This window comes from Stegastes partitus, unplaced genomic scaffold (genome assembly GCF_000690725.1).
Source record: "Stegastes partitus isolate 25-593 unplaced genomic scaffold, Stegastes_partitus-1.0.2 Scaffold1759, whole genome shotgun sequence".
Taxonomy (NCBI): domain Eukaryota; kingdom Metazoa; phylum Chordata; class Actinopteri; family Pomacentridae; genus Stegastes; species Stegastes partitus.
The window spans coordinates 66,226-77,432 of NW_007579490.1; the positions used below are offsets into that span (position 1 = coordinate 66,226).

Here is an 11,207-nt window from a genome sequence, read left to right on the forward strand (position 1 = left end):
CACACACACACACACACACACACACACACACACACACACGGTGAACCCATCTGCTATCCATCAGCGGTACTCAGGGCAGGGTTAGCTGGGGGGGAATCTCAGTTGATCTCTGGTTTTTATTCCCTGCAAGACAAACATTCTAATAGTGAAGCTGCGCGATGCTAACCGCTAACGACTAATTCTGAGCGTACAGCCAGAGGACGAGCACTCAGACGCATGCACGGGCAGCCAAGTGCAGGAAAAAGCACCCGTCTTTGTCTGCGAGTGCATTTACTCAGACCGGGAGCACGGTTTTAACGTGTTAATGATTTCAAAACGTGGATGTCTGGACTTTCTTTTCAGTGACTCATCTGGAGCAAACACTTTTGTTCTGTTTGCTTGTGCGCTCGAGCTGAATGCAAACCGTTTCCCAACTTCACTTAAACACGTCTCCGTGACGGGTTCAAGTTACGGCATGTCAGCGCTCGGCTCCGCAAACCGCAAAACGCTAACATCTGACGGGTCTCGCTCGCTCCGTTTGTCGATAAGAAAACTGCAATAAACATCAAACAGAAGCTGCACAAGAGTTTCTGATTCTTAAAAAAAGTCTTGTTGTGCAAAACATTAAATGTAAAGTTCATTTTTCTCTTGGAAAAACTGGATTAGATCATTAATTACACCCAGAATAAAAAGAAAAAGAATCGTGCATATGTTTTACCAAGATGTCAGAATACAACCAGCTACCACAAATAAAGGAAATAAGATAAGAGGAGTGCTGTGGTGAGTCTGTGTTTTCTCCTAAACTGTTATAGGAAGAGACAGATATTTGAAATAAATGCTATTAATAGCGACGTAAAAAGCTTTTGGGAGGAACCGGGGGAAGCTAAATGTAAGGTCTGAACACAATTGGAGGAAAAATGAGGGGAACAGATTGTGCAACGTTACAAAACGATGGAATCAAAAACAGAAACGAGAATAAATCCATCATCAGGACTCATGAATGAGAACAACGTTTAAGTAAATCAGTTGTTTCTAGCTGATGGTGCAACACAGCGACTACAACAAACTCACATCAGGACTCGGTGCTCGGACCCACGCTTTGCTCTCTGCTTGGAATTTAAAAATGAAAGATGCCAACTTTAGCCAGAACAGCTCAGGTTAGGGCTGAATGTCAAACCGTTGCAGCACCAACGTGAAGTACGGCAGGAAACACGAACATACCCAACTTTCATCGCAGAAGTCCATCTGATTGGATGTAATTTAGTTTATAGCTTCACATAGGGGCTCCATGTTTGCACAGAAAAATTAAAGAACAGAAGAAAAACACTAAAAAGAAAGATTCAATCACGACGGCACGATTAACAGAGAACTCATCGTAAACAACCCATGTAGATAAAATCGCTTGTCGTCGGCGTGGGTAAGCATCAGAACGCCTCAGTCCACTCGTTCAATCTGATTTTTGTTCGTCTACAGTCTGAGACGCTGCCGTGCAGCAGCTGAGTGGAGACCAGAGCCTGAACCGCTGCCTGCATGTCAGGTTTGGAAACATCTATAAAAGTCTATCGCGAAGCAGACGCTCAAAAAGTGAGTCGTTTTGGGTGCAAGTTTATTTATATCTGCCTCTCAGAGCTGCACCGAACTCAGGTGAAGAAGATTTATTTTAAATCTTACCCTGAAGCAAAGATTTGAGCATTAGCAGGAATTTAGCACAACGTAGACGTGAAAGCTGTTGTTTTACTGTGAAAGAAATACGTTATATTTTGCAGTTGCTGTCACTACGGGAGACAACACGACTAATTTGTTTCGCCGTTTAAATCAGCATCACAAAGCTCCGAAGAGCCAGATTTAATGTCATTCAAAGCTAAGCTAGTTGGGATGCTGCTGCCAGCGTTACACCGTGAGAGGAAGGTTTTCAATCACTGGCTTTTTTTTAATTGTTATTCAATCTCAGTGCAGATGTACGACCAAACAAAAGCACCATAATCATTCAGAAATGGCTATTCAAGTCATTTATATAGAAGAAAATCTAAATATCAGGGTTTTCCAGTAACACGCAGCCCAAGTGTGGTTATAAAAAAAAGCACATTCTGATATTTTATAAATTTATTCTGTTTGTTGTATATTTTTGACGGTTAATGACTGTATTCGGCAGTTTCAGTGCTTGTGGGTAAAAACGTTGTAAAGAAGTTTGTAAATGTGGGATTAAACTAGATGTTGACATCCTGTGTTGTCTGACGTTGTGTAAATATAAACTGAACATCAACACAGTAATAGATGGAGCTGAGAAACCTGAACGTGATCTGCAGCCTTCAGATTAACTCAGATTCTATATTTTACCAAACTCTGGTTGTTGAACTGGTTTAATTCACCAGAATAATGGTCAACGGGAAGAAAACTGTGGACTAAATGACCTCAGAAATGAGTGAATGAAGAGTTCATTTGCAAAAACAGAAAACTTAACCTTCACAAACCTTCAGAAAACTTTTCCATCGTCTACCTGAGACAATCAAACGTAGGTTATCTCTGTTTTTGTCATGTCTACTGAGTCAGCTTCAGTTTGATTGATATGATCTCAAACAAACAAAAACAAATTATTTTCTGAAAATCTACAAAAATGGAGTTACCTGTTCTTGCAAATTAACTCTTCCTATATGATAACAGCTCAACACTGGCTGCCTTTTAAAAAATAACAAACTGTGGGTGTTTTTTTTTCACAGCAGACATGTTGGCTTGTCGTAAATGAGAAATGGGAAAAGCATAGGTGTTAGTAATAATATTAACAGCTCAGTGAGCCACAACACGGCGTCGGTGAGCCAACACGCACCATACCTTCAGCAGGTAAATGGAACCGAGCCAGTACCGGTTCAGCCACACAAAGGCCAACTCATTCACCTCAAGCTAAACCCAGAGGAGAACCAAGTCGGTGCTACATGTGTGCTCGCTGAACCTTGGTGCAAAAGTTGCTCTGACAGTTGGATGGAAACGCACCTCGTGTGTGTTGGAGGCCTGCTGTGCCATGCTGTTGCACTCACAAGTCTCCTGCGAAGACGGCAGGTGTTGTTCTGACACACTCTTCAGCCCCAGCAAATGGGAACACACTCCTAACAGGCGCCCATACATGCACAAAATCACCAAGTGTCCCAGACAAACGTACACAAACGGCAGGCTGCATGGAAGCACAACATGTGGACAAGAACATACAAGACGAGACGGTTCTGCAAAACTGTAGCAGACTGTTGGTTTAACATTTATGAGAACCACAACCGCCGGCAGGAAATTATCTTTTTTCACAAAGATATGATCAACACGTTCTCGCTGAAGAAAAACATCCAGATCGAGCTGAATCGGGCAAACTGAGGGTGTTCGAGTCGGACCTCGGATGGTTTAGAACCAAACAGCAGATGTCAAAGCGTCTAATGTGCAAAGTCACATTCGCAGCTCGACTGGCTAAAAAGCACAAACTTAGGAAACAGCTGAAGCCGACTTTTCTCACCTGCTCCGTCTATTTCATGTCACTGCACATTTTGAAATGTACCCAAATGTTCTGGGAGGAATATTATTGGGCTTATGTAATGGGCCTCAGCAGGCACCCAAACAGACAGACGCAGAGCAGAGCGTGACCTTTGTGTGCTGCAGGCTGCTGTTTGCGCTAAAGGGAGGGTTCTGGGCCCGGCGGATGACTTCGCTAATGCTTTAGGTATTTCAACATGCCACGACACGCTCGTTCTCACACACACACACACACACACACACACACACACACACCGGCCTATCACTCTCATGTCTGACATCTGTGTGTGTGTGTGTGCGCCGTTTGTCTGCGTCTGACAGGTTTATTGTTGCACGGCAGCAGAGCCTTTTGTTTTTTTTTCTGTTTTCTCTCCTGAAACATTCAATTAATCCGAGAAGCGACGTCCGATCCACACAGAACGTACGAACCAGCCAACATGTCTTAAATGTGATCATCTAAAACTCAAACCTCAGACAGACTCCACACTCAGGGCTTTGTGTGTTGCATAAACACACACTCAGCACAACGATTTTAAACGCAGACACACTAACCCGAGCAGTGTGGAAGACAAATTGGTATTAGGCAAGACATCCCCGGCCTGCCCGGCCAGCTCCGTGAGTTATTATACTTATACCCGGCTACCCTGTGAGTGTGTGAGACTAAAAGAGAGAACAACTGAAGGGCTATCGCATTTATCTAACTGTGCATAAATGTGTTGTGGTCGGGATAAATCTCTTCCCTTCTCTCTGCAGAGTCCCGGGAGGGAAAACCCTCGGCCCGACTGCAATCACATGCTGCCGTTCCTGCACGCAGGGTCTCCATCCTCCACATGCATGCAAACAGCAGCGTCAGCTCCTCAGAAACAACACATCCACCTCAGAGACTGGGCCCATTTAGTTCTAATTTCTGGTTTGTCGTGAGCATTTTTCGTCTCTGTCGACTGATCTTCCTTCTCTGGACTCTACATTTACCTGTTGGTCTCAAACTCAAACTGTGCGTACGATGGAGAGCGAGGAGCTGCAGAAGTTTCCCGTCTGGCTGAGTTCATTCCTTCAGATGAGAGACGTCAACCTGAGAATCAATCTACATGTCGTTATAACTAGCTGTGTCTCCAGCTATCGCTTATCCTGAACCTGAACCAATGATCCTGTTTCTGAGCACAGTGTCCGTCCTTGAAGACAACGTGGCCGGTTAGACCTGGTCCACATGCTGGGAGACAGCAGAAGCTCCTCTGGTCTATCAGTGACTGTAGATACACACCGTCAGGACAACACACACACACTTTGTATTGGATCCAAGCAGGTTCTGTTTACATCTCAGTGAACTTCCACGTGAGCGTACGAGTCCAACCTCTGCTTGAGGCCCAGCACAACAGGATCAATCATTTCTGGATGTCGGGGCTCCTTCTGCCTCACTTTACCTGTGATCTAAATAACTCTCAGGTTTGTTGTTGGACTTCCAACCAAAGAATCGGGTCTAACGATGTGTTTGCTCCAAACAATCCTCTGAAACTCTTGAGGTCCTGCCGTCTGAAGTAAAAGGCTCGTCAGCAGCATCACATGACAGCGACGCAGCCTTTAAGTGATCACGCAGCTGCTGTTTTGTTTGTTCTCCGACTGATTTTGGCAGATTGTCGATACCAAAATATGCACACATGTGTTTTAAGTCTGTCCTGTAGTGGGATTAACATGTGTGAGCTCTTGGTGGCCCACAGGCAGAAAACTATCATGACCAAGTGTTTCATTAGAATCAACAGATAATGACGGATTTTTTAACAAAGCTCAGGCGAACAAGAAGCTGTTTTGAATCTATCGAGGCACACAGGTAATATTTCACCATCAGCACAGTGAACACACACAGATAGAGGTGCATGAAGCTGGCAGGCCTCGCTTGGGTGAAGATTAGAAGCAGCTGGCCTGGACCGAACAGAGACCCCTTGTCCCTGCATGTGCACCCTGACGTCAAGTCGGAGCAGGTCGCCGGCAGCGTGTCGCTTAGGTGGAGGTGGTGGAGTGGACACGGGGGTGGTTTAATAGCGACCAGGTGTCCACCATGAGGGCAAAGACGCTCCATTGTCAAGAAGTACGGGGAGCTGTTCATGGGCCGGTTTGTAGTTTGCATTCAAGTAAAACTCTCCAACACGCGATCAAACACTTTTCTCTTTGCTGTTTGTCAGTCCCTGTGTTGTCATTTTATCACTCAAACCTAAATGAAATCCACACATCAAAACAATAAGAAAACTGCTTCGGTTTACACGTGTTTGTTTTAATGTCACATTTTCAAACTAAGCTGTGAAGTTTTGGCCAGACAGCTGCTATCTGCCCGTCGGTGTTTCCTTTTAAAGCCTTCATCTAGATGCCACACAGTCTTTTCACTCTCAAGTGATCTCTGGGAAACGCAGTGAAACGGAGCACTTAGCAACAACCCCCACAGCTTCAATATTTTACCTCCACAACAAAGTGCGTGTTTTTGAATCCGTGATACACGCCGTTCTGCTGCCGCTGCAACCTCTTACCGTTTGCATCTCTGGCCCCGTCTCCTCGGTGCAGTTACATTTCAGGAGGGCCTACCTCTGCTGCTCTCAGATGCGAGAGGGAGGGAAGTGGAGGAAGAGACAGATGGCCTCAATCTGGTGATGGAGACACCGGCAGACCTCCAGTAGACAGAGGGCCATTTACAGCCATTTTACATCTATAAACAGTGACTAAGACCTGATCCTGTTTAGATACAACCCCTGTGAATTGAGAGGAATAGGCACTGCTGGGCACAAAGTATGATTTGCTGATGGAAAACGATGTCTTTATGGATGCCCTTTTGGCTGCAGAGCGTACCGGCGGTGCAAATGTCAGCAAACTATTTGCAGCTTCACAATGCATTTAAAACAAGTGCTGCGCCGCCTCACACTATCACCAACTCGGAATTGTGAAAATAAGGGAGACACTGCACTTCATTAAGTCAGATGAAAATCCTATTAAAACTGAACTAAAAAAAAAAACAAATCAAATAAAGGAAACCTCCTGGGAAATAAGGTTAAACTGGCGGCTATAAACAGTCCACCTGCTATTTAGAGCTCAGACAAAAACAATGGTGCAAAAACAGAACGTCTTGAATCCATGAAACACGTGTAAACAACAACAAGAGCGGCTCCTCTGATTGCACAGCTCACAGTCCTTCATGCTGCTTATTGCAATTAAACGGGAACATTATGAACGTTTGCAATTAGCGGGTAATTATTACGTAACAGGTTTGTGTAGCGGCATTACAAGCTACGAGAGCGAGATCGCAGTCGGGTTTGGTTAATGTAACGTGCGGGGATGTGATGCGGAGCAGCGCCATAAAGCCCAATGATGTGCATCGCACGGCGGCGGCGGGCTCCGGTGGGCGGAGGCTGCGCGTGGGGGAGATGAGAGCCGGGGAGTGAGAAGGTCAGCGTGTGGGCAGAATAAAACGTATCCCGTTTTAAAGGAGTGTTTAAACTGCCAATCCGGCCTGGAACAGCGGTTGGGTCAATTCCACTCCACACGGCCCCCCTCCTGGCCGCGCACCAAGTTTGTTCCACACGAGCATGTCTGCGCACACGGCGAGCGGCTTCCAGGAGCCACAGGAGGGGAAGAGGCAGGAGCATCATCCGAGCTGAAGCACAGACACGGTACCCAGAGAGGGGATGCATTTACTGACAAATAAAAATAAACCACCTGGAAATGTTCCGTTTGCTGCCATGAGCGGGAGCATTCAGGAGCCACAATGCGCCCGTCAATCATCCCCACGCCCCCCTGCTGCCACTTGATTTCCTCTCTGACACCTTTTCATGTTCGTGTGCGACTCGAGTCAAATTAACGCTTCTCCAGAACCCTGCTCCACTTCTCCAGACCCCACCGGGGCGGTGAGGAGGACTCTACCTCCGAGGAGAAACCAGAGAAACTGGAGTTGTGTCACCGTCTGCTGCAACATGACTTCAGAGGGGTGGACGTAACTCGATGAGAGCGTTTGTCAGACTTTCCATTTCCAGAAAAGACACAGCAGGCACATTTTCCCCCGCACGCCATATGGTTTGAACAGAGGTGGGAGTGCTCCGAGTCTGCCTGCGACCGACCACAAAACTGTATGTCAACATGCAATGCAAGCTGCTTTTTTATTATTTCAAGGCTTGTGATGCTAATAAGAAGAGCAGACATCAGTGTGCATGCAGCAGAAGTAAAACCACCAGCTCAGCATGGAAAAACATGACAACCAAACACACAGCAGAGTCACACACGCACACACACAACAGCACGCTATTGATGGTTGTTTTACTCTGTCTTACACCTCACATATCCTCCAGTGTACTGAAGCAGCAGAGGGGGTATTGAGCTGAACTGCTACAAATGCACGAACAAGAAGCTCGGAGCATTTGCCAAATGTTGTTGGTGTTTTACTCCAAAAACAGGCAACAGCGGCGCAACCGCTCCAGCAGCAGCGTGAGCAGCGGTCTGTCTGTCATCCTTCTAAGGTCACAGCTCCACCACCACCACCCCCAACACGGGCTGCATCTGCTCTGACAGCACTGACGATGGTCCACATGCAATCAGAGATCAGCGCACCCTGACCTGCACACTGCCGCAGCAACACCTCCACCTCCACCTCAGCCCCCCAGCGGAGCCTCCATACCGCCGCCGTGCGCGTTAATGCGCTGCCCGTCACCAAAAGCCAACACGATCCGGTCACAGCCGAAACTTGTCACAGCCACACCTCCTTTTAAAATTTACAGCTGGGTTAATTTCCCCCCCCTTACACACACACACACACACACACACACATAAACCCGCACTGACATCCCAGTGATGACCGCACACGCTGCCACAAATCCGTGCGCATTTTTTTTTTTTTAGCGCAGCCTTATTCCAAGTTAATTTTCTCAACATTTCACGGTTTTCAGAGGCACCCACATGACACAATCCGGCAGTCAAACGTCGCTACTCACTGTGGTGTGGATGTAGGTTAATGGCCGATGGCAAGAATTTCCCGGAGTGGAGAGGCGGCGGATGACTCGCGCCCAAGTGACCGGGCGAGGGAGGGATCCTGCCGGCCGCCGCTGCTGCTCCGAGTCGGTGAGATTCCACTGCGAGCCCGGCCAGCAACGGAGGTGGTACGTGGACGGATCGGGGAGGACCAAAATCTCTGCCATCCATTATCCACAGTGGGGAAAGTTGTGAAAGGAAATTGTCCGTTCGGATAGGCCCCCTATTCCGAAAAAGCCAATCCCGGCTATAATAACGTTTTTAGTTTTCCAGGCGACTCGGGCTCCCTCTCAGCCATCCTGCCGACCTACAAAACACAACCAGAAAAACATCGCTTGATACACAGTCTAGAAAAAAGGCAGCTCGCAGCGAGGGAGCAAACTGTTGGAAACTGGTAGTTTAAGGATTTCTCCTGTTTCCAGCGGCCCATACGCGCAATGACGCAGTTTGGAAAACCACTTCAGAAACTAAACGCTGGATGGTAGCTGGTAGCCAGCGAGACCACACGCCGACGAGCTGCTCCGATGGTATCTCAAAAGGCAGATATTAATGCGGACTTTAACTTATATTTATGATATTATGGGCTCATGTTGGAGCGACACTCCGCCCCCACGGCACACCGAGCAGCAGCCGCTCCGGAGCTGCTCGTTCCTGGGAAACAGTCGGGAGAGGAGCGGCCAGTTCAGCCCGACCGAGCGATCCTGCGATGGAAACGGCAACTTTTAATAACACTGTTTTATTTTTTATTATCTCGATTTGTTTTATTTTCCTCACCATGAAGCAGCGATGCAGGCAGCGGGGCCGAGTCGCCCTGTAAGCCAATACACCATAAATACTGGAGGCGCATCAAATATAAATTTCAAACGGGTTAAAAATAAATAAGGCTGCAAAAAAAAAAAAAAGAAAAAAAAAGCCTGCATCATTAATCAGCGGGGTTAGCGGTGTTTTGTTGCCCCGCAGATGCGAATTTAGTCCGGCTTAGGCTACTTCGCAGTGGGTGCTGCCCAAGGAAAGAAATCAGAACCCAGCCCGGTTCAAAACTCAGCTCCACGGATGCCTTCAAACACATTTTATTTTTTATTTTTTGGGCATTTATACCGAAGTTTGAAGCTAATATTTACATTTCACGAATCTGCGGATGATTCCTTTTAAATAAGTTACGCGCCTCGAACGTGTAAAAGGTCGATTTAAAGTGATTTAAAACCAGACTTAGCATTTATGTGTGTCATATTTAAAAAAAACTACTGGAAAAAAGTTAAGGAGAAGAATCGTACAAAAACCAAACCTACCGCGGAGGTTAGGTAATGTTATCTAATGAAGTCTAACAGCTGATTATGAATAAATAAAACCCACAGTATGTGAATACAGGAAGTGGAGAATATACATTAAAAACAACAACAGTAACCTTCACGAGCTGCCAGCGAACAGCCACGACTCGTGATATCCAGGCAGGCGGGATTTGAAAGAAGGGCTCGAACCGAACGCGTTTTCCTCCTTTCTTTCTTTTTTTTTAATGTAAAAAAAAGAAAAGAAAAACGGACCCAATTGTTGCCTGTAAACCGCCGTGGATCAGCCTCGGACGGGTTCGGATCGGTGTCCGGGTCGCTGGAGCTCCATGCGGCGGCTGCAGCTCCGCGTTCACAGCCACGTTTCAAACTTTTCACGGTTCCATTATCGACACACGAAACTTTCTGCTGAGGAAACGTCTCGAAAGGTTTTTTTTTCCTCACAAAAAAACACCGACAACCTCCTCACAAATCCAACATGTCGCTTGCAATAACCTCCGCGCCCTTTTCACTCACATTTCCATACGAAATTAGTTTTTTTTTTTGTTTTTTTTTAGCTGGAAAAAGAAAACAAGAAGAAAAACATGCCGAGCGCTTACTTTCAGTGGGGAGAGGAGAGGGAAGAAAGCGTTGGGGAAGAAGGTACAAAAAAATATTGTTTTTTAATCCGTCCAGGGTTGAGGGGAGCGCTGGAATAGTCTAGTCCATTACAGGCTTGTCCGAAGGTAAACTGGGGGATAACTGGGGGGAGAGAAAGCCCCTGACGCGTCCTCCTCAGCAATGAAACACAGCATTGTTTTGCGAAGCCCCGCCCACCTTCTTCACTACCGCCCAACCCGCGACGTCACCCGCAGCTGCTCTCTGATTGGTCAGCCCGGATGTCAATCAAGGCCCCCTAGTGTATTGCAAAAAAAAAAAAAAAACGCAGCCTGGCCGCTCGCCAGCACTATAAAACCAATTATGGAGCAAGGAGGTTGAGCAGTTTCAAGGTCCCCTCTCCCTTCAAGACTGAGTGATCAAAACAAGCAATGGGTTCCTTCTTTTTTTTTTTGTGTGGAGGTGGAAGGGGGGGCATCTTAAAAGCCCCCCACCCACCCGTTTCCACGCTGATTATAGCAGACGCTGAAAAAACACTGGAGGTTGGGCAGCACGGGGGCGTCGTCAGCCCCTAAAACATCGTCTTTTTTTTCTAATGTTGTTTACTTTTAATGACTTCCCATCACACACCTCCATATCCAAGGGATAAGAAGTGCAAAAGTCGAGATAACAATCTCATTATTTCCTCAAGGCCCTGTAATTTATTTTAATTAAATGAGCGTATTTCATTCAGTTGTTTTCACTCTGACGTGCCAAATCCAAACCATAATGAGCCCATATGGTTAAAGATAATAACATGGGAAGAGATGCAACACTTTCTTTTTCAAGTGTGTAAGG

General features: G+C 46.5%; 1 protein-coding gene across 1 annotated transcript in view; it reads right to left on the reverse strand.

Annotated features, from left to right (window-relative positions):
- tnrc18 (trinucleotide repeat containing 18) overlaps positions 1-10,561 on the reverse strand; it is a 56,523-nt gene extending 45,962 nt beyond the window's left edge. The window contains exons 1-2 of the mRNA XM_008302114.1: positions 10,373-10,561; positions 8,451-8,794 (exon numbers count right to left, since the gene is read on the reverse strand). Of these exons, the coding sequence (XP_008300336.1) occupies positions 8,451-8,658 (208 nt within the window). The 5' untranslated portion in view covers positions 8,659-8,794; positions 10,373-10,561. The remainder of the gene's footprint in view (positions 1-8,450; positions 8,795-10,372) is intronic.
- Positions 10,562-11,207: the final 646 nt, after the last annotated feature.